Raw genomic sequence first — 26,990 nt, forward strand, 5'->3', positions numbered from 1 at the left:
TGCTGAGCAATTATTGAACCATATATACAAAGGTTATCATTTTATATAAGGGGACCGTCAGAGAAAAACAGGGAGAGGCAGAGAAAACAAGACAAAAACAAGAGGAGAATAAAGGGTAGATTTAGTAAAGCTTCTAAAAATAGGAAAACTGGAGGTGTTGCCCATAGCAACCAATCAGATGCTGGCTATCATCTTATAGAATGTACCAGATAAATGACAGCTAGAATATTATTGGTTGCGATGGGCAACATTTCTAATTTTACTTTTTCAGAAGGTTTGATAAATCTACCCCTAACTGGAGGATGAGAAGATGAGTCAGCGTTGGTGATAGAGAAGAGAGGACTGGGTTGGTGGTGGAAAGGAGACTAGATGGTGCAGGAGACAACAAGGTTAATTCATAAAGCTGGCCTGCAGATGCCATCAGAATATCATGAAGCAGCATTTTCATGCCGTGCACTTAGATATACAGAACCGTGGACGGATTTGTGTATTAATATGGCGGTTGGTATAAAAGGTGGGAATCTGTTGGACGGACCTGAGTGAGGGAATCACCGTTTATAGTCTACATGTGGCCGTACACCAATATATTCAATAACACTGGAGTTTATATATTTAGCACATAAAATAAGCTGGAAAAACAGGGACAATTGCACTAAAGTTTGTGCACAGCGTTCTGCAAATTTTAGTAAATGCCTCTCACTGTGAAGACCCCTCGTCGCTCTCATTCCTGTATATAGACAGTTACAAGCACCATAGGAAAAGGTTTTCACAATACTTTTTTTTTTTACTCACAATCCCCTTTGTTTTTTTAGTAAATCTCATAAAGATGAAGTTAAAATAACCCCAAAGCCTCACGTAGGGGCGAATTTAGTTATTTATGGTCCTCTTCCAGGAAATGCCAGGTATTGGCTATGAGCAGGTTGAAATCTAACCTGATTTCACACAGTCATCCTGTTCCACACATTAATCTCTGTGACTGTAATATTATTACACCAGAGATGGGCTGAACGCAACACAAGGAAAGTTTATATTCTGGTCCACGGAGAAACGATTTGTAAAAATATTCTAAAGCATCATTTTTGTAAAGTAAATCTAAACAATTGTTTTACATGTTTCATTTGTACTACCACAATTATTACATGCATTATATTAATCAATTGTTAATTGAAGGAGTTTTCATAAAAAAACAAAACAAAATGTATAATATAGAGTAAGATAATTAAAAAAACAGGAAAGCCTGGGGGTGAGTGAAAATATTAACATCCCAATGGCATCTTGTTGGTGAACAGGGTGGATGGATGGGAGGAGGGGGGAAGGGAGTCAGGGTGGATGGATGGGAGGAGGGGAGATGGGGTCAGGGTGGATGAATAGGAGGACGGAGGGGGGGGGGGGCGGACGTTGCTCTGTGCCCCAAATGGTTCTGGTCCCTAATGTGGTTTCCAAGAATCCTTATATTTAAACAAACAGAAGATATACAAAGGTCCCAAACAGCATGGTGATGATAACTTTTAATGACGATCGTCTTGTGTTCAATTATGTGTGACTGACAGACGTCATAACTTGCTGTTTGTAAGGCTATAATGATGAAAAAACGTAAATACATATTAATAGAGGATATTACTTGGATGTCAAGGTGAGATATTAACAATCTGACATTTACATACCCACCAACTGTCCCAATTTTGTCAGAACAATCCCGGTTTGAGGAGACGATATCACACGCTGGTACATTTGGGATGACTGACGGGAAGTTGGGAGGTACGTCCCACTGCCCGGCCAATCAAGGATATTTTTAGGGAATGCGCTGCGTAAAAACTAGACACGCGTGGACATGCTTGTAATGGGACATGGTCAGATCTCTTTTCCGAGGCATCCAAGATGTATTTAATAAAGTGCATTTTAGAATTGCACCAATAACTATTACTCTATCCATAGTTGCCAACTGCCCCCCTAAGTCGAGGAATGTGCCAGGAATTAAATACTTTTTTTCCCCTAAGGTTGTGTGCGCCAAGCAGGACTTTTTTTTGTTTTTTGTTTATTTTTCTACATCGTCAACCGTGCAGTGCTAAATCTCTGCATGTGTTTTCCAGTATCTGTTCCTACTCTGTATCTATAGAAACCGCACATCATTACTTCTTCTGATAGTGGGGGCAACGAGTAATATCTCAACTTGTTCTGTATTGAAGGACATTTGCACAGTACCACTTCTCTTTTGTCTTGTTAGGTGTAATCCACAGTACATGGTCCTTATTCTGTATGTATGAACAAGTGAACGGCCCTACTAGATTCACCGAATACTGAATGCAATTCTCAGTATCTGTTCTCATTACGTATCTATAAACAATTATACAGTACCAGTTCTCTTGTTCTGTATTCTGAATAAAAAATAATTATTGAAGGTTTGGATATAATGTAGTGACCATGCAAATAAGCCATTTAGGAGAGGGATTCATTGACGTCGTCTGTAGCTAGCACAGAATGCACGGTATCTGCTGCTGTAGGGTGTGCTACTATCATCATGTTATTTATATAGCGCCACTAATTCCGCAGCGTTGTACAGAGAACTCACTCACATCAGTCCCTGCCCCATTGGAGCTTACAGTCTAAATTCCCTAACACACACACTCACACATACAGGTGAGAATAGGGTCAATTTGATAGCAGCCAATTAACCTAAAAATATGTTTTTTGAGTGTGGGAGGAAACCGGAGCACCCGGAGGAAACCCACGCAAACACGAGGTGAACATACAAACTCCTCACAGATAAGGCCATGGTCGGGAATTGAACTCATGACCCCAGTGCTGTAAGGCAGAAGTGCTAACTACTTAACCACCATGCTCCCCTAATCCATCCTACACCATCGCCATAAACAATACGGAAGCGGCATAGGAAGGGTAGAGGACCAGTCAGCTTCATTTTCAGCTGCAGTCAAAATTGACCTGGGCTACTGATTTCAGGCATGGCCCAGCGAAAAGGGTGTGTCTATGTCATTTAGGGGCGTGTCCTTGTGTCTCAACCAATGTGGGCTAAACCAATATTCATAACACTCTATATATGTACTTAGTAAAACCGTTATCCTGAATAAGGCGTTCTCCTATGTAAGAGTGGTTTACGTTCACTCACCGTTATGCACTTCATTATAGAATGCTTTCAAAGAGAGTCATGTGACACAAGTGGGTGGAGTCTGCAGAATAAATACGATTGGATAGAATTAGAAGAGCACGACAGGGTCTCTGGATCTGGTAAAAGAAGGTTATGTTTGGCTAGGTCAACCCGTACTCACCATGGCATTGAGTTTACTCAACTGAAACCAATTCGAAGGTTGTGGGAAAGTCTAACTCTAGATTTTCCTGTAACTGCTCGATTGGGTTCAGATCCGGTGCCTGAGAAGGCCATGCGACCCTTCACTGATAGTGGTTTTCTCTCTGAGATTCATAAAATATATTTGTATCAGTCACAATGATTTAAATGCTATTACACGTCAGATAATGTGAATGCCCTGTAAAATACCTCAAACCACTTTATATATCTTCTTTATAGTCAAGCACCCCAAGCAATTTACATCTTTTTATACAGCACCCAATACACATGTACATAAGCAGGATGGTGGCACAGTGGTTAGCATTGCTGTCTCAACATTTTCAGGGTAGTTGCTAATAAATGAGAAAGGTGCATTTTAAATACAAAATGTAAATTAATTAAATTAAATACAAATATATGTTGTTTTCCTCTTTAAATAAAGGGATGATATAATTTGTCATAGATTTTATATCTTTCTATACATCACTTAATCTTTATCTCTCTCTGTATTACTCAGACAATATACAGCCTTCTATACATTACTCAGACAATATACAGCCTTCTATACATTACTCAGACAATATACAGCCTTCTATACATTACTCAGACAATATACACCTTCTATACATTACTCAGACAATATACATCTTCTATACATTACTCAGACAATATACACCTTCTATACATTACTCAGACAATATACAGCCTTCTATACATTACTCAGACAATATACACCTTCTATACATTACTCAGACAATATACATCTTCTATACATTACTCAGACAATATATACCTTCTATACATTACTCAGACAATATACAGCCTCCTATACATTACTCAGACAATATACATCTTCTATACATTACTCAGACAATATACACCTGCTATACATTACTCAGACAATACACTGCCTTCTATACATTCCTCAGACAATACAATGCCTTCTATACATTCCTCAGACAATATACAGCCTTCTATACATTCCTCAGACAATATACAGCCTTCTATACATTACTCAGAAAATATACAGCATTCTATACATTACTCAGAAATTATACAGCCTTCTATACATTACTCAGACAATATACACCTTCTATACATTACTCAGACAATATACAGCCTTCTATACATACTCAGACAATATACATCTTCTATACATTACTCAGACAATATACAGCCTTCTATACATTACTCAGACAATATACATCTTCTATACATTACTCAGACAATATACAGCCTTCTATACATTACTCAGACAATATACACCTTCTATACATTACTCAGACAATATACAGCCTTCTATACATTACTCAGACAATATACAGCCTTATATACATTACTCAGACAATATACATCTTCTATACATTACTCAGACAATATACTGCCTTCTATACAATACTCAGACAATATACACCTTCCTATACATTACTTAGACAATCTACATATTCTATACATTACTCAGACAATATACACCTTCCTATACATTACTCAGACAATATACACCTTCTATACATTACTCAGACAATATACAGCCTTCTATACATTACTCAGACAATATACAGCCTTATATACATTACTCAGCCAATATACAGCCTTCTATACATTACTCAGACAGTACACATCTTCTATACATTACTCAGACAATATACTGCCTTCTATACATTACTCAGACAATATACTGCCTTCTATACATTACTCAGACAATATACAGCCTTCTATACATTACTCAGACAATATAAATCTTCTATACATTACTCAGACAATATACATCTTCTATACATTACTCAGACAATATACATCTTCTATACATTACTCAGACAATATACATCTTCTATACATTACTCAGAGAATATACATCTCTATACATTACTCAGACAATATACATCTTCTATACATTACTCAGACAATATACATCTTCTATACATTACTCAGACAATATACTGCCTTCTAAACATTACTCAGACAATATACAGCCTTCTATACATTACTCAGACAATATACACCTTCTATACATTATTCAGACAATATACATCTCTATACATTACTCAGACAATATACACCTTCTATACATTACTCAGACAATATAGATCTCTCTATACATTACTCAGACAGTATACATCTCTATACATTACTCAGACAATATACATCTTCTATACATTACTCAGACAATATACACCTTCTATACATTACTCAGACAATATACACCTTCTTTACATTACTCAGACAATATACACCTTCTATACATTACTCAGACAATATACACCTTCTAAACATTATTCAGACAATATACAGCCTTCTATACATTACTAAGCCAATATACAGCCTTCTATACATTACTCAGCCAATATACAGCCTTCTATACATTACTCAGCCAATATACAGCCTTCTATACATTACTCAGACAATATACATCTTCTATACATTACTCAGACAATATACATCTTCTATACATTACTCAGACAATATACAGCCTTCTATACAATACTCAGACAATATACAGCCTTCTATACATTACTCAGACAATCTACATCTTCTATACATTACTCAGACAATATACACCTTCTATACATTACTCAGACAATATACACCTTCTATACATTACTCAGACAATATACACCTTCTATACATTACTCAGACAATATACATCTTCTATACATTACTCAGACAATATACATCTTCTATACATTACTCAGACAATATACAGCCTTCTATACATTACTCAGACAATATACAGCGTACTATACATTACTCAGACAATATACATCTTCTATACATTACTCAGACAATATACAGCCTTCTATACATTACTCAGACAATATATAGCCTTCTATACATTACTCAGACAATCTACATCTTCTATACATTACTCAGACAATATACACCTTCTATACATTACTCAGACAATATACATCTTCTATACATTACTCAGACAATATACATCTTCTATACATTACTCAGACAATATACAGCCTTCTATACATTACTCAGACAATATACAGCGTACTATACATTACTCAGACAATATACATCTTCTATACATTACTCAGACAATATACAGCCTTCTATACATTACTCAGACAATATATAGCCTTCTATACATTACTCAGACAATCTACATCTTCTATACATTACTCAGACAATATACACCTTCTATACATTACTCAGACAATATACATCTTCTAAACATTACTCAGACAATATACATCTTCTATACATTACTCAGACAATATACACCTTCTATATATTACTCAGACAATATACATCTCTATACATTACTCAGACAATCTACATCTTCTATACATTACTCAGACAATATACACCTTCTATACATTACTCAGACAATATACATCTTCTAAACATTACTCAGACAATATACACCTTCTATACATTACTCAGACAATATACACCTTCTATATATTACTCAGACAATATACATCTCTATACATTACTCAGACAATATACATCTTCTATACATTACTCAGACAATATACATCTTCTATACATTACTCAGACAATATACATCTTCTATACATTACTCAGACAATATACAGCCTTCTATACATTACTCAGACAATATACAGCCTTCTATACATTACTCAGACAATATACATCTTTTATACATTACTCAGACAATATACACCTTCTATACATTACTCAGACAATATACACCTTCTATACATTACTCAGACAATATACACCTTCTTTACATTACTCAGACAATATACACCTTCTATACATTACTCAGACAATATACACCTTCTAAACATTATTCAGACAATATACAGCCTTCTATACATTACTAAGCCAATATACAGCCTTCTATACATTACTCAGCCAATATACAGCCTTCTATACATTACTCAGCCAATATACAGCCTTCTATACATTACTCAGACAATATACAGCCTTCTATACATTACTCAGACAATATACATCTTCTATACATTACTCAGACAATATACAGCCTTCTATACAATACTCAGACAATATACAGCCTTCTATACATTACTCAGACAATCTACATCTTCTATACATTACTCAGACAATATACACCTTCTATACATTACTCAGACAATATACACCTTCTATACATTACTCAGACAATATACACCTTCTATACATTACTCAGACAATATACACCTTCTATACATTACTCAGACAATATACATCTTCTATACATTACTCAGACAATATACATCTTCTATACATTACTCAGACAATATACAGCCTTCTATACATTACTCAGACAATATACAGCGTACTATACATTACTCAGACAATATACATCTTCTATACATTACTCAGACAATATACATCTTCTATACATTACTCAGAGAATATACATCTCTATACATTACTCAGACAATATACATCTTCTATACATTACTCAGACAATATACACCTTCTATACATTACTCAGACAATATACACCTTCTATACATTACTCAGACACTATACACCTTCTATACATTACTCAGACAATATACACCTTCTATACATTACTCAGACAATATACAGCCTTCTATATATTACTCAGACAATATACACCTTCTATACAATACTCAGACAATATACATCTTCTATACATTACTCAGACAATATACATCTTATATACATTACTCAGACAATATACATCTCTATACATTACTCAGACAATATACATCTTCTATACATTACTCAGACAATATACATCTTATATACATTACTCAGACAATATACATCTCTATACATTACTCAGACAATATACATCTCTCTATACATTACTACATTACTCAGACAATATACAGCTTCTATACATTACTCAGACAATATATAGCCTTCTATACATTACTCAGACAATCTACATCTTCTATACATTGCTCAGACAATATACACCTTCTATACATTACTCAGACAATATACATCTTCTATACATTACTCAAACAATATACACCTTCTATACATTACTCAGACAATATACATCTTCTAAACATTACTCAGACAATATACATCTTCTATACATTACTCAGACAATATACACCTTCTATATATTACTCAGACAATATACATCTCTATACATTACTCAGACAATACACATCTTCTATACATTACTCAGACAATATACATCTTCTATACATTACTCAGACAATATACAGCCTTCTATACATTACTCAGACAATATACAGCCTTCTATACATTACTCAGACAATATACAGCCTTCTATACATTACTCAGACAATATACATCTTTTATACATTACTCAGACAATATACACCTTCTATACATTACTCAGACAATATACACCTTCTATACATTACTCAGACAATATACATCTCTATACATTACTCAGACAATATACACCTTCTATATATTACTCAGACAATATACATCTCTATACATTACTCAGACAATATACAGCCTTCTATACATTACTCAGACAATATACATCTCTATACATTACTCAGACAATATACATCTTCTATACATTACTCAGACAATATACATCTTCTATACATTACTCAGACAACATACACCTTTTATACATTACTCAGACAATATACACCTTCTATACATTACTTAGACAATATACATCTTCTATACATTACTCAGACAGTATACATCTATATACATTACTCAGACAATATACACCTTCTATATATTACTCAGACAATATACATCTCTATACATTACTCAGACAATATACATCTCTATACATTACTCAGACAATATACACCTTCTATATATTACTCAGACAATATACATCTCTCTATACATTACTCAGACAATATACAGCCTTCTATACATTACTCAGACAATATACAGCCTTATATACATTACTCAGACAATATACATCTCTCTATACATTACTCAGACAATATACAGCCTTCTATACATTACTCAGACAATATACATCTCTATACATTACTCAGACAATATACATCTTCTATACATTACTCAGACAATATACATCTTATATACATTACTCAGACAATATACATCTCTATACATTACTCAGACAATATACATCTTCTATACATTACTCAGACAATATACATCTTATATACATTACTCAGACAATATACATCTCTATACATTACTCAGACAATATACATCTCTCTATACATTACTACATTACTCAGACAATATACAGCTTCTATACATTACTCAGACAATATACACCTTCTATATATTACTCAGACAATATACATCTCTCTATACATTACTCAGACAATATACAGCCTTCTATACATCACTCAGACAATATACAGCCTTCTATACATTACTCAGACAATATACATCTCTCTATACATTACTCAGACAATATACAGCCTTCTATACATTACTCAGACAATATACATCTCTCTTTACATTACTCAGACAATATACATCTCTATACATTACTCAGACAATATACACCTTCTATACATTACTCAGACACTATACACCTTCTATACATTACTCAGACACTATACACCTTCTATACATTACTCAGACAATATACACCTTCTATACATTACTCAGACAATATACAGCCTTCTATATATTACTCAGACAATATACACCTTCTATACAATACTCAGACAATATACATCTTCTATACATTACTCAGACAATATACATCTTATATACATTACTCAGACAATATACATCTTCTATACATTACTCAGACAATATACATCTTATATACATTACTCAGACAATATACATCTCTATACATTACTCAGACAATATACACCTTCTATACATTACTCAGACAATATACATCTCTATACATTACTCAGACAATATACATCTCTCTATACATTACTCAGACAATATACAGCTTCTATACATTACTCAGACAATATACACCTTCTATACATTACTCAGACAATATACAGCCTTCTATACATTACTCAGACAATATCCACCTTCTATACAATACTCAGACAATATACATCTTCTATACATTACTCAGACAATATACATCTTCTATACATTACTCAGACAATATACAGCCTTCTATACATTACTCAGACAATATACACCTTCTATACATTACTCAGACAATATACAGCCTTCTATACATTACTCAGACAATATACACCTTCTATACATTACTCAGACAATATACAGCCTTCTATACATTACTCAGACAATATACACCTTCTATACAATACTCAGACAATATACATCTTCTATACATTACTCAGACAATATACATCTTCTATACATTACTCAGACAATATACAGCCTTCTATACATTACTCAGACAATATACATCTTCTATACATTACTCAGACAATATACAGCCTTCTATACATTACTCAGACAATATACACCTTCTATACATTACTCAGACAATATACAGCCTTCTATACATTACTCAGACAATATACACCTTCTATACAATACTCAGACAATATACATCTTCTATACATTACTCAGACAATATACATCTTATATACATTACTCAGACAATATACATCTTCTATACATTACTCAGACAATATACATCTTCTATACATTACTCAGACAATATACATCTTATATACATTACTCAGACAATATACATCTCTATACATTACTCAGACAATATACATCTCTCTATACATTACTCAGACAATATACAGCTTCTATACATTACTCAGACAATATACACCTTCTATACATTACTCAGACAATATACATCTTATATACATTACTCAGACAATATACATCTCTATACATTACTCAGACAATATACATCTCTCTATACATTACTCAGACAATATACATCTTCTATACATTACTCAGACAATATACATCTCTCTATACATTACTCAGACAATATACATCTCTATACATTACTCAGACAATATACACCTTCTATACATTACTCAGACAATATACATCTCTATACATTACTCAGACAATATACATCTCTATACATTACTCAGACAATATACACCTTCTATACATTACTCAGACAATATACATCTCTCTATACATTACTCAGACAATATACACCTTCTATACATTACTCAGACACTATACACCTTCTATACATTACTCAGACAATATACACCTTCCTATACATTACTCAGACAATATACACCTTCTATACATTACTCAGACAATATACATCTTCTATACATTACTCAGACAATATACATCTTATATACATTACTCAGACAATATACATCTTATATACATTACTCAGACAATATACATCTCTATACATTACTCAGACAATATACATCTTATATACATTACTCAGACAATATACATCTCTATACATTACTCAGACAATATACACCTTCTATATATTACTCAGACAATATACATCTTATATACATTACTCAGACAATATACACCTTCTATACATTACTCAGACAATATACATCTTATATACATTACTCAGACAATATACATCTCTATACATTACTCAGACAATATACATCTTATATACATTACTCAGACAATATACACCTTCTATATATTACTCAGACAATATACATCTCTATACATTACTCAGACAATATACATCTTCTATACATTACTCAGACAATATACAGCCTTCTATACAATACTCAGACAATATACAGCCTTCTATACATTACTCAGACAATCTACATCTTCTATACATTACTCAGACAATATACACCTTCTATACATTACTCAGACAATATACACCTTCTATACATTACTCAGACAATATACACCTTCTATACATTACTCAGACAATATACACCTTCTATACATTACTCAGACAATATACATCTTCTATACATTACTCAGACAATATACATCTTCTATACATTACTCAGACAATATACAGCCTTCTATACATTACTCAGACAATATACAGCGTACTATACATTACTCAGACAATATACATCTTCTATACATTACTCAGACAATATACATCTTCTATACATTACTCAGAGAATATACATCTCTATACATTACTCAGACAATATACATCTTCTATACATTACTCAGACAATATACACCTTCTATACATTACTCAGACAATATACACCTTCTATACATTACTCAGACACTATACACCTTCTATACATTACTCAGACAATATACACCTTCTATACATTACTCAGACAATATACAGCCTTCTATATATTACTCAGACAATATACACCTTCTATACAATACTCAGACAATATACATCTTCTATACATTACTCAGACAATATACATCTTATATACATTACTCAGACAATATACATCTCTATACATTACTCAGACAATATACATCTTCTATACATTACTCAGACAATATACATCTTATATACATTACTCAGACAATATACATCTCTATACATTACTCAGACAATATACATCTCTCTATACATTACTACATTACTCAGACAATATACAGCTTCTATACATTACTCAGACAATATATAGCCTTCTATACATTACTCAGACAATCTACATCTTCTATACATTGCTCAGACAATATACACCTTCTATACATTACTCAGACAATATACATCTTCTATACATTACTCAGACAATATACACCTTCTATACATTACTCAGACAATATACATCTTCTAAACATTACTCAGACAATATACATCTTCTATACATTACTCAGACAATATACACCTTCTATATATTACTCAGACAATATACATCTCTATACATTACTCAGACAATACACATCTTCTATACATTACTCAGACAATATACATCTTCTATACATTACTCAGACAATATACACCTTCTATACATTACTCAGACAATATACACCTTCTATACATTACTCAGACACTATACACCTTCTATACATTACTCAGACAATATACACCTTCTATACATTACTCAGACAATATACAGCCTTCTATATATTACTCAGACAATATACACCTTCTATACAATACTCAGACAATATACATCTTCTATACATTACTCAGACAATATACATCTTATATACATTACTCAGACAATATACATCTCTATACATTACTCAGACAATATACATCTTCTATACATTACTCAGACAATATACATCTTATATACATTACTCAGACAATATACATCTCTATACATTACTCAGACAATATACATCTCTCTATACATTACTACATTACTCAGACAATATACAGCTTCTATACATTACTCAGACAATATATAGCCTTCTATACATTACTCAGACAATCTACATCTTCTATACATTGCTCAGACAATATACACCTTCTATACATTACTCAGACAATATACATCTTCTATACATTACTCAGACAATATACACCTTCTATACATTACTCAGACAATATACATCTTCTAAACATTACTCAGACAATATACATCTTCTATACATTACTCAGACAATATACACCTTCTATATATTACTCAGACAATATACATCTCTATACATTACTCAGACAATACACATCTTCTATACATTACTCAGACAATATACATCTTCTATACATTACTCAGACAATATACAGCCTTCTATACATTACTCAGACAATATACAGCCTTCTATACATTACTCAGACAATATACACCTTCTATACATTACTCAGACAATATACACCTTCTATACATTACTCAGACAATATACATCTCTATACATTACTCAGACAATATACACCTTCTATATATTACTCAGACAATATACATCTCTATACATTACTCAGACAATATACAGCCTTCTATACATTACTCAGACAATATACATCTTCTATACATTACTCAGACAATATACATCTTCTATACATTACTCAGACAACATACACCTTCTATACATTACTCAGACAATATACACCTTCTATACATTACTTAGACAATATACATCTTCTATACATTACTCAGACAGTATACATCTATATACATTACTCAGACAATATACACCTTCTATATATTACTCAGACAATATACATCTCTATACATTACTCAGACAATATACATCTCTATACATTACTCAGACAATATACACCTTCTATATATTACTCAGACAATATACATCTCTCTATACATTACTCAGACAATATACAGCCTTCTATACATTACTCAGACAATATACAGCCTTATATACATTACTCAGACAATATACATCTCTCTATACATTACTCAGACAATATACAGCCTTCTATACATTACTCAGACAATATACATCTCTATACATTACTCAGACAATATACATCTTCTATACATTACTCAGACAATATACATCTTATATACATTACTCAGACAATATACATCTCTATACATTACTCAGACAATATACATCTTCTATACATTACTCAGACAATATACATCTTATATACATTACTCAGACAATATACATCTCTATACATTACTCAGACAATATACATCTCTCTATACATTACTACATTACTCAGACAATATACAGCTTCTATACATTACTCAGACAATATACATCTCTATACATTACTCAGACAATATACACCTTCTATATATTACTCAGACAATATACATCTCTCTATACATTACTCAGACAATATACAGCCTTCTATACATCACTCAGACAATATACAGCCTTCTATACATTACTCAGACAATATACATCTCTCTATACATTACTCAGACAATATACAGCCTTCTATACATTACTCAGACAATATACAGCCTTCTATACATTACTCAGACAATATACACCTTCTATACATTACTCAGACAATATACAGCCTTCTATACATTACTCAGACATTATACACCTTCTATACATTACTCAGACAATATACAGCCTTCTATACATTACTCAGACAATATACACCTTCTATACATTACTCAGACAATATACAGCCTTCTATACATTACTCAGACAATATACACCTTCTATACAATACTCAGACAATATACATCTTCTATACATTACTCAGACAATATACATCTTCTATACATTACTCAGACAATATACAGCCTTCTATACATTACTCAGACAATATACATCTTCTATACATTACTCAGACAATATACAGCCTTCTATACATTACTCAGACAATATACACCTTCTATACATTACTCAGACAATATACAGCCTTCTATACATTACTCAGACAATATACACCTTCTATACATTACTCAGACAATATACACCTTCTATACAATACTCAGACAATATACATCTTCTATACATTACTCAGACAATATACATCTTATATACATTACTCAGACAATATACATCTTCTATACATTACTCAGACAATATACATCTTCTATACATTACTCAGACAATATACATCTTATATACATTACTCAGACAATATACATCTCTATACATTACTCAGACAATATACATCTCTCTATACATTACTCAGACAATATACAGCTTCTATACATTACTCAGACAATATACACCTTCTATACATTACTCAGACAATATACATCTTATATACATTACTCAGACAATATACATCTCTATACATTACTCAGACAATATACATCTCTCTATACATTACTCAGACAATATACATCTTCTATACATTACTCAGACAATATACATCTCTCTATACATTACTCAGACAATATACATCTCTATACATTACTCAGACAATATACACCTTCTATACATTACTCAGACAATATACACCTTCTATACATTACTCAGACAATATACAGCCTTCTATATATTACTCAGACAATATACATCTCTCTATACATTACTCAGACAATATACAGCCTTCTATACATCACTCAGAAAATATACAGCCTTCTATACATTACTCAGACAATATACATCTCTCTATACATTACTCAGACAATATACAGCCTTCTATACATTACTCAGACAATATACAGCCTTCTATACATTACTCAGACAATATACACCTTCTATACATTACTCAGACAATATACAGCCTTCTATACATTACTCAGACAATATACACCTTCTATACATTACTCAGACAATATACAGCCTTCTATACATTACTCAGACAATATACACCTTCTATACATTACTCAGACAATATACAGCCTTCTATACATTACTCAGACAATATACACCTTCTATACAATACTCAGACAATATACATCTTCTATACATTACTCAGACAATATACATCTTCTATACATTACTCAGACAATATACAGCCTTCTATACATTACTCAGACAATATACATCTTCTATACATTACTCAGACAATATACAGCCTTCTATACATTACTCAGACAATATACACCTTCTATACATTACTCAGACAATATACAGCCTTCTATACATTACTCAGACAATATACACCTTCTATACATTACTCAGACAATATACACCTTCTATACAATACTCAGACAATATACATCTTCTATACATTACTCAGACAATATACATCTTATATACATTACTCAGACAATATACATCTTCTATACATTACTCAGACAATATACATCTTCTATACATTACTCAGACAATATACATCTTATATACATTACTCAGACAATATACATCTCTATACATTACTCAGACAATATACATCTCTCTATACATTACTCAGACAATATACAGCTTCTATACATTACTCAGACAATATACACCTTCTATACATTACTCAGACAATATACATCTTATATACATTACTCAGACAATATACATCTCTATACATTACTCAGACAATATACATCTCTCTATACATTACTCAGACAATATACATCTTCTATACATTACTCAGACAATATACATCTCTCTATACATTACTCAGACAATATACATCTCTATACATTACTCAGACAATATACACCTTCTATACATTACTCAGACAATATACATCTCTATACATTACTCAGACAATATACAACTCTATATACATTACTCAGACAATATACACCTTCTATACATTACTCAGACAATATACATCTCTCTATACATTACTCAGACAATATACACCTTCTATACATTACTCAGACACTATACACCTTCTATACATTACTCAGACAATATACACCTTCCTATACATTACTCAGACAATATACACCTTCTATACATTACTCAGACAATATACATCTTCTATACATTACTCAGACAATATACATCTTATATACATTACTCAGACAATATACATCTTATATACATTACTCAGACAATATACATCTCTATACATTACTCAGACAATATACATCTTATATACATTACTCAGACAATATACATCTCTATACATTACTCAGACAATATACACCTTCTATATATTACTCAGACAATATACATCTTATATACATTACTCAGACAATATACACCTTCTATACATTACTCAGACAATATACATCTTATATACATTACTCAGACAATATACATCTCTATACATTACTCAGACAATATACATCTTATATACATTACTCAGACAATATACACCTTCTATACATTACTCAGACACTATACACCTTCTATACATTACTCAGACAATATACACCTTCCTATACATTACTCAGACAATATACACCTTCTATACATTACTCAGACAATATACATCTTCTATACATTACTCAGACAATATACATCTTATATACATTACTCAGACAATATACATCTTATATACATTACTCAGACAATATACATCTCTATACATTACTCAGACAATATACATCTTATATACATTACTCAGACAATATACATCTCTATACATTACTCAGACAATATACACCTTCTATATATTACTCAGACAATATACATCTTATATACATTACTCAGACAATATACACCTTCTATACATTACTCAGACAATATACATCTTATATACATTACTCAGACAATATACATCTCTATACATTACTCAGACAATATACATCTTATATACATTACTCAGACAATATACACCTTCTATATATTACTCAGACAATATACATCTCTATACATTACTCAGACAATATACATCTTATCTTATATACATTACTCAGACAATATACATCTTATATACATTACTCAGACAATATACATCTCTATACATTACTCAGACAATATACATCTTATATACATTACTCAGACAATATACACCTTCTATACATTACTCAGACACTATACACCTTCTATACATTACTCAGACAATATACACCTTCCTATACATTACTCAGACAATATACACCTTCTATACATTACTCAGACAATATACATCTTCTATACATTACTCAGACAATATACATCTTATATACATTACTCAGACAATATACATCTTATATACATTACTCAGACAATATACATCTCTATACATTACTCAGACAATATACATCTTATATACATTACTCAGACAATATACATCTCTATACATTACTCAGACAATATACAGCCTTCTATATATTACTCAGACAATATACATCTTATATACATTACTCAGACAATATACACCTTCTATATATTACTCAGACAATATACATCTTATATACATTACTCAGACAATATACACCTTCTATACATTACTCAGACAATATACATCTTATATACATTACTCAGACAATATACATCTCTATACATTACTCAGACAATATACATCTTATATACATTACTCAGACAATATACACCTTCTATATATTACTCAGACAATATACATCTCTATACATTACTCAGACAATATACATCTTCTATACCTTACTCAGACAATATACATCTTATATACATTACTCAGACAATATACAGCCTTCTATACATTACTCAGACAATATACACCTTCTATACAATACTCAGACAATATACACCTTCTATACAATACTCAGACAATATACATCTTCTATACATTACTCAGACAATATACATCTTATATACATTACTCAGACAATATACATCTTCTATACATTACTCAGACAATATACATCTTCTATACATTACTCAGACAATATACATCTTATATACATTACTCAGACAATATACATCTCTATACATTACTCAGACAATATACATCTCTCTATACATTACTCAGACAATATACAGCTTCTATACATTACTCAGACAATATACACCTTCTATACATTACTCAGACAATATACATCTTATATACATTACTCAGACAATATACATCTCTATACATTACTCAGACAATATACATCTCTCTATACATTACTCAGACAATATACATCTTCTATACATTACTCAGACAATATACATCTCTCTATACATTACTCAGACAATATACATCTCTATACATTACTCAGACAATATACACCTTCTATACATTACTCAGACAATATACATCTCTATACATTACTCAGACAATATACATCTCTATACATTACTCAGACAATATACACCTTCTATACATTACTCAGACAATATACATCTCTCTATACATTACTCAGACAATATACACCTTCTATACATTACTCAGACACTATACACCTTCTATACATTACTCAGACAATATACACCTTCCTATACATTACTCAGACAATATACACCTTCTATACATTACTCAGACAATATACATCTTCTATACATTACTCAGACAATATACATCTTATATACATTACTCAGACAATATACATCTTATATACATTACTCAGACAATATACATCTCTATACATTACTCAGACAATATACATCTTATATACATTACTCAGACAATATACATCTCTATACATTACTCAGACAATATACACCTTCTATATATTACTCAGACAATATACATCTTATATACATTACTCAGACAATATACACCTTCTATACATTACTCAGACAATATACATCTTATATACATTACTCAGACAATATACATCTCTATACATTACTCAGACAATATACATCTTATATACATTACTCAGACAATATACACCTTCTATACATTACTCAGACACTATACACCTTCTATACATTACTCAGACAATATACACCTTCCTATACATTACTCAGACAATATACACCTTCTATACATTACTCAGACAATATACATCTTCTATACATTACTCAGACAATATACATCTTATATACATTACTCAGACAATATACATCTTATATACATTACTCAGACAATATACATCTCTATACATTACTCAGACAATATACATCTTATATACATTACTCAGACAATATACATCTCTATACATTACTCAGACAATATACACCTTCTATATATTACTCAGACAATATACATCTTATATACATTACTCAGACAATATACACCTTCTATACATTACTCAGACAATATACATCTTATATACATTACTCAGACAATATACATCTCTATACATTACTCAGACAATATACATCTTATATACATTACTCAGACAATATACACCTTCTATATATTACTCAGACAATATACATCTCTATACATTACTCAGACAATATACATCTTATCTTATATACATTACTCAGACAATATACATCTTATATACATTACTCAGACAATATACATCTCTATACATTACTCAGACAATATACATCTTATATACATTACTCAGACAATATACACCTTCTATACATTACTCAGACAATATACACCTTCCTATACATTACTCAGACAATATACACCTTCTATACATTACTCAGACAATATACATCTTCTATACATTACTCAGACAATATACATCTTATATACATTACTCAGACAATATACATCTTATATACATTACTCAGACAATATACATCTCTATACATTACTCAGACAATATACATCTTATATACATTACTCAGACAATATACATCTCTATACATTACTCAGACAATATACAGCCTTCTATATATTACTCAGACAATATACATCTTATATACATTACTCAGACAATATACACCTTCTATATATTACTCAGACAATATACATCTTATATACATTACTCAGACAATATACACCTTCTATACATTACTCAGACAATATACATCTTATATACATTACTCAGACAATATACATCTCTATACATTACTCAGACAATATACATCTTATATACATTACTCAGACAATATACACCTTCTATATATTACTCAGACAATATACATCTCTATACATTACTCAGACAATATACATCTTCTATACCTTACTCAGACAATATACATCTTATATACATTACTCAGACAATATACACCTGCTATACATTACTGTGATAATAATCATTACTAGACCTAGATACATGATATACAGCAGGTGAAGCCCCCGGGTGTATACTGCAGCCCTGTGTCCCTCCTGCATGATGTGCACGGACCTCAGCACAGTTACACCCGCTGCACCTGGGGCCACACGCTGCTCCCGGGGCCACACTCTGCACCTCGTCCCGTTGCCGCATCCCCAGGTCCAGCCCGCAGTGAGCTCTGTGCACCACCAGGGGGCGCCGCACCGCCCGGCACGGACAGACAGGAGCCCGGCCGGCCAGGCGGGGGAGGCGGCGTCCTCGGGTTGCTCGGAGACGGCTCTGTCAATGGAGAGAGAGAGGGAGAGAGCGAGGGAACACGTGCCGAGACTCCGGAGACAGCAGCGCCGAGCACAGGAGAAGCCAGGGGCCCCCCGGGCACAGGGCCACCCATCTCCTCCCGGGTGTCCTCTTGCCGCAGCTGCCCTCACCCTCCCCGGGTGATCGGGTGTAGGGTCCCCCCAGCTCCACGTGGATCCTGTGCGCATCCTCCCTGGGGTTGGTGCAGGAGCAGCAGTCACACTAGTATTTTGGGGGTGGGGGGGGGGGATCGGTGTTTGCAGTTGCAGAGAGCAGGATCCGCTCCTCCGAGCCCTGCGCTGGATCACAGGGATCCAGTGGATCACAGCCCATGTAGGGTGGCTGTCAGGAGGGCTCTCATCCAATGCGCCCTGGATTGCGCTGACTGGTGGATTTAGGAGACTGGAGCCACCCCGGGCACAGCTGCCCCCTGCAGGATGAGGAGTTCGGGATCTTGGGGGATCTGGCTGGTCCTGGGGGCTGTGACGGGTCTGAGAGGTAAGTGACCCCCCAGGGGGGACTCTGACATAATGTAGGTGTAGGTGGCTCCATGCGCCCTAAGTGGCACCAGGGACATATAGAATAACTGCTGAGTGATGGCACCGGGCTCTTGTACTGGGCACACAGCTTATGGGGCGCTATTACTGCACATTATGTTATTATATGTCCTTGTTCTTACCTAGGGAGCAGCACAGGTGTATACAGGGAGGGCCATTAACTTACTGAGACCCCTGTCTCTGTCAGCCCTGGGGTGAACCGCAGCACTGCAGTTAATGCCTAATAGTGTCATCTATTCCGTAGATAGCTGTGTCTGGGCTGTTCCTCAACTGTTCTCCTCTTACACTCCTCATGAGTAAGCTCATCTGCCAACACCTTGTGTGTGTATATGATTATATATCCCTCGTTAACACTACAGATGACAGTTTTATTATGACTGCAACTGATTCAGTATTGTCACCCAGCCCCGTTGTGCAGATGCTGGATAGAGTAATGTAATATATATATATATGTGCATGGTGGAATCTGTAACTTTCATGGGTTGCAGGTTATGGTGATGTGTGAATGATGGATACTGTATAATAAAGGCTTTCATGGGACTATCAGAGTGTGTGAGACCGGTCCAGGATGGACCAGTGGTAGTTTGTAGTGTTTCTGCCAATTATGATCCCCCAAATACCTGCCCTAAGCCCTGGTTCACTACTCTACAAGGGCACAATGCATCATTTGGAGTGCTTTTTTTTTTTTGTACAGAATCCTCCCAACTGCATTGCTCAGTAACTTTATATTTATTTATGGAAAGAGTTGGTGTCCCTATGATTGTATTATAAAATTGTGTGGAGTTAGCAGGAAACTTCTTTACTAGGGAGACTAAGTGCATTTGCAGCCTTTCATTTCCTACAGTAGCATTGAAATGTTTTTGGCTAGGGGCTATACATAGAGTAGATCAACTTATACCGTACAGTGGGTTCCTTAAATTATGCAAGAGTCAGGAAGTGACAGTATATTGGATTATTTTGTATGTATGTCAACTATTCCAAGGATTTATGTCTGTTTAAAACTGGTTTTTAAGTATTATCATAAACTACATGAAAAGTGGATGGATTGTTATAGAAATTTTATGACTTAGGATAGAGATTGCGATGCTCATGTTAGGAGATGCTGCAACTGACCTATCATGAGTTATCACTTATTAAAAGTTTTATGATTTGTTTCAAATTCCATGGGGATCTATCATATTTTGAAACAAAGGTCTTTTTGGGATAGCTTGACCCTGCCTAGGGTATGGATGAAGCCAGTCATTGACTCTTCTCCTTTTCCCCGAGATGCTTAATAAACCAAACTATAGGATGGGTGCCCCAGGTTTGTCAGCATTGAAGATCGGTGATACGTCCAAGTGATTCAATCTGTTTTGAAACTGTTTCAGGGGATCTGTCATCATGATGTCTCTCACCCAGTACACAATGTATTTGCTTATTCCACTGTTTTTGATTTTCAATAGCCTTTTTCATGTCAATTATTCACTGTAAACACCCCAGTTTATTTAAATAGTCACCTGTTTGGTTAAAAAGTAATTATTATTAGTTTATTGCAAAGCAAACGGTTGACTTCAACTTAAGAAAGAATTCAAATGATGATTTGTGTATAGTTAATGATGTGCTCAACACCACTAAATATATTTGTCTTTGTGCGTCTATGATTATTTGACTCTTGTCTTGATCAAGGCGAAAAGTTCTGGATGGGCTAAACCCAAGTCTTAGGCCGGGTCTCCAAATCTTTTTACAAGTTTGTCGCCAAATTACTCAACTTGTGTTACCTCAGATTCATGGGGACTACTTTAGACTTAAATCAAATTTTTGTATTTGTAAACAATAAAATCTTCAGAAATAACTCCCCAGGACTAATTACAATGCAAATTTATGCCAGGCAACGCATCCTGTGTCACTGGGTCTGTTGTGACTACAAGTCCCAGCATGATCTACTAGCCAGAGTGTTTATAACATGCTGCGGGTTGTTGTACTTGTTGCTCTGCCAACCTTTGATCTATGGTGGGTAACTGACGTATAAGGTTGCCTACTGTTTATTGCGGGTGATACCTGGCTGGTGGTTTAGTTACACAATAAATGGAGAACCACGTTTCCACCTTTATTGTAGAAGATAATGCGGCTGGCTGTGCATGCTGGGACTTGTGGTTCCACACTAAAGACCAGTAGTTTTCATTCTACAATCCCCCCTCTCCTTATTACCATCCTCCTCCTGTACCCTTCACCTGCTCCATCCGGCCCTTTCTGGGGACACATAAGTCATCCTAGAATAATTCAGCACCACAATCTGTTATACTTGCCATGATTTAAAAGCTACGAGGCCCTCGGGGGGGCACTTTGCTCCCCGCCACGACAGTGGCGCTTTTCTTAATTGGTTTGGTAATTTAGGAGTGTGCTCAGTAATGAGTTATGTGGTTAAGGACCATTTAAGATAGTGACACCTACTCGATAAAAAAAGCTAGAAGGAGCTCAGCTCGATTCAAACGAGACAGCCTGGATCTTAGTCAGCACAACTGCCTGGGGGGGTGCGGAGGCAAAGGGTTAATGTGGCGGCTTAATTAGCTGGAATGGAATATAACTTGTGTGCCGGGGAGGGGGTCGGTCATGTGACTGCCGAGTTCACCGGGAGGCATGGGGGGGGCTAATGGTGAGTACATCGCAGCACACTCGGATATGCCAGAAAATGACTTTACTGAGACCTACTGTTCGTAGAGTACTATTTATTACCTTAATGATGTAATATGCAGCAATGAGGTCAGTATTGGGAGAAGAGTTTCTGCCATTTCACGAGTTGTACAAAACTGTGCATTATTTTATATTGTTCAAACTGAATATTTTGTTTTAAGTATGGTGAATTAAATACCTGTCACTCAGATGTCCACTTTGCTTACACGTCCGATCCACTTCTTAGAATCTTTTCTTAGTGTCTCCACTTTCCCAGTTGGTTTATAAATATGGGGTGGTTCAAGGCAGAGCCTGATTAAGGGTTCAGGCCGCCCTAGGCAGATACGCTTGTAGTGTCCACTCGCCTTCCATGCCAGGCCGGTAATTGGCAAGTGAAAATGAGCTCATCCTTAATTTAAATCCGGCATCCTTCACCCCAACCCACCAACGCTTATGTTGCTGTGTCCTTCTAAACTGAGCTCCACTTGGCTTTTTTAAAGGGTCATGGCAATCTGTGCCACGGAACGGAGGCGTAAAAGAGCGCTACTGAGGAGGGGGAGGGGAAGGGGGTTGTCATAATTCCGCCAGTCGCCATCCTTGTGTCTCCTACTCGCATAACCTCAAGCGTCCGCCCAAGGATGACTCGCTGTCTTCAGCCTTTATCATGGGAATACATAGATTAAAACCTTACTTCATTTTTCTTCCATGTTTTCTTTTTACTTTGGAGAACAACGATTCTCTTTGATTTTTAAAATTAATTTCAATTTATACCTCTCCCGGTCACAATTGTATACCCCAAAAATTTCTGTGTCCCCCCAAAGCCTTGTACCTTAGGCTGCAGCCTATTGGATAATTAAGCCCTGGTTCTAGGTGTAATATTTGGGGTGGCAGGGGATGAACCTTCGCGTTATAGCTGACAGAGAGAAGGGTGTGCACCTTTGGGTAAGGGTCTGTACAAACATATGTTATTAATATGCTAGAACTCCCTTCTCTAATTCCAGAGCTCTCCTGACCAACTCATTGATGTGCAACAACACTCTCACCATATAATAGGTCAGGGGTGTGGTCTCCCTGCGCAAAATGTGTGAGTCATAAGTGGGGTATGACGTCACTGAGGGCTTGTACATATTGGAAAAGTCTGAAGTTATCACCGGGAACAGGCAAAGAGATGGCAGACACAAGGCTTTGAATTTGGGGTTAGATCATACTTGCCAACTTTTCCTCGTTGGCTTCAGGGAGATCCCGGAGGAGGAGGGCGTGCGGGGGCGAGGCATGACGAATCACATATCATAATATTTGCGTCATTAAGCATCACCCCCACCACGAGAACCGGGAGGTTGCCCTCCTCTCCTGGGAGAAATGCGGAAGTCTCCCAGACTTTCCGGGAGAGTAGGCAACTATGCGTTAAAGAAAAGCAGCTAATGAATCTCTAGAGACTGAAGTGTCTTTTACATTTCTGTCTCCATTACTGAAGTCATATTGTCTTACCTGTCAGTCTTTGATTAAATCTTGGTCTCCATGAAAATGGCCACCTCCATAGGCATCAATACATGGACATAGGACACAATTACTGAACTGTGTCATCATGCCACAGATGGCAAAGCCAACCATGTCTTGTACTGGCTCAGCATCAGGGAGAATGCCAGACTCTTCAGGGAGTGAGGTAGATCACCTCTATTTCAGGGAGTGTTGGCAACTATGGGTTAGATTAGTAGTCCTTTAAATCGACTTCTGATTGACTGGAGAGAAGATATTGACGCCCCCAGCTTGTGGCATTAGAATCACTAGGACAGACAACAGAGGGGGGTATTACCCTGTCTGGGACTTCTTGCTCCAAAATGCTTTAAAAGATATTTTCAGCCAAACACGTTTTTCCATATAATTACATCCTTCCCCATGTATAAGAACCACAGGTATCTGCTCTTTGAGAACCTTGCTGTCCTCTTATTCTAGCGTCATTTGTCCGAGGTCCAGATTTGTCAGATTCCTCAACGCATTACAAGCTTCTCGTGTCAGGAGCAATGAATTTTGAAAAATCCTACTGGCATGTGTAGTAAGCACCTTAGCCACCAGGGGAGCTCACGAGTTGGGGGGGGGGGGGGGGGGGTTTGAGAGTGTCTCCTGAATTGCAGAGTTATCAAGGCACAATACTCATAGGATTTTTTTAATTTTTTTATATCTTTATAGTAATTATAGAAGGATAATAGACTT

At 34.5% G+C, this 26,990-nt stretch overlaps 1 protein-coding gene and 1 long non-coding RNA gene across 2 annotated transcripts in view; one reads left to right on the forward strand and one right to left on the reverse strand.

Annotated features, from left to right (window-relative positions):
• Window positions 1-29: 29 nt before the first annotated feature.
• Window positions 30-21,704, reverse strand: LOC142139619 (uncharacterized). The gene is made up of 4 exons (XR_012688241.1): window positions 21,349-21,704; window positions 3,285-3,426; window positions 3,125-3,185; window positions 30-1,575 (listed from the first exon to the last, which is right to left on the reverse strand). It is a non-coding gene; the product is annotated as an uncharacterized LOC142139619 (long non-coding RNA).
• The window catches only part of IGSF11 (immunoglobulin superfamily member 11), a 215,782-nt gene continuing 210,295 nt past the window's right edge, over window positions 21,504-26,990 (forward strand). The window contains exon 1 of the mRNA XM_075197386.1: window positions 21,504-22,071. Within this exon, the coding sequence (XP_075053487.1) occupies window positions 22,011-22,071 (61 nt within the window). The 5' untranslated portion in view covers window positions 21,504-22,010. The remainder of the gene's footprint in view (window positions 22,072-26,990) is intronic.

This window comes from Mixophyes fleayi, chromosome 2, assembly GCF_038048845.1.
Source record: "Mixophyes fleayi isolate aMixFle1 chromosome 2, aMixFle1.hap1, whole genome shotgun sequence".
Taxonomy (NCBI): domain Eukaryota; kingdom Metazoa; phylum Chordata; class Amphibia; order Anura; family Limnodynastidae; genus Mixophyes; species Mixophyes fleayi.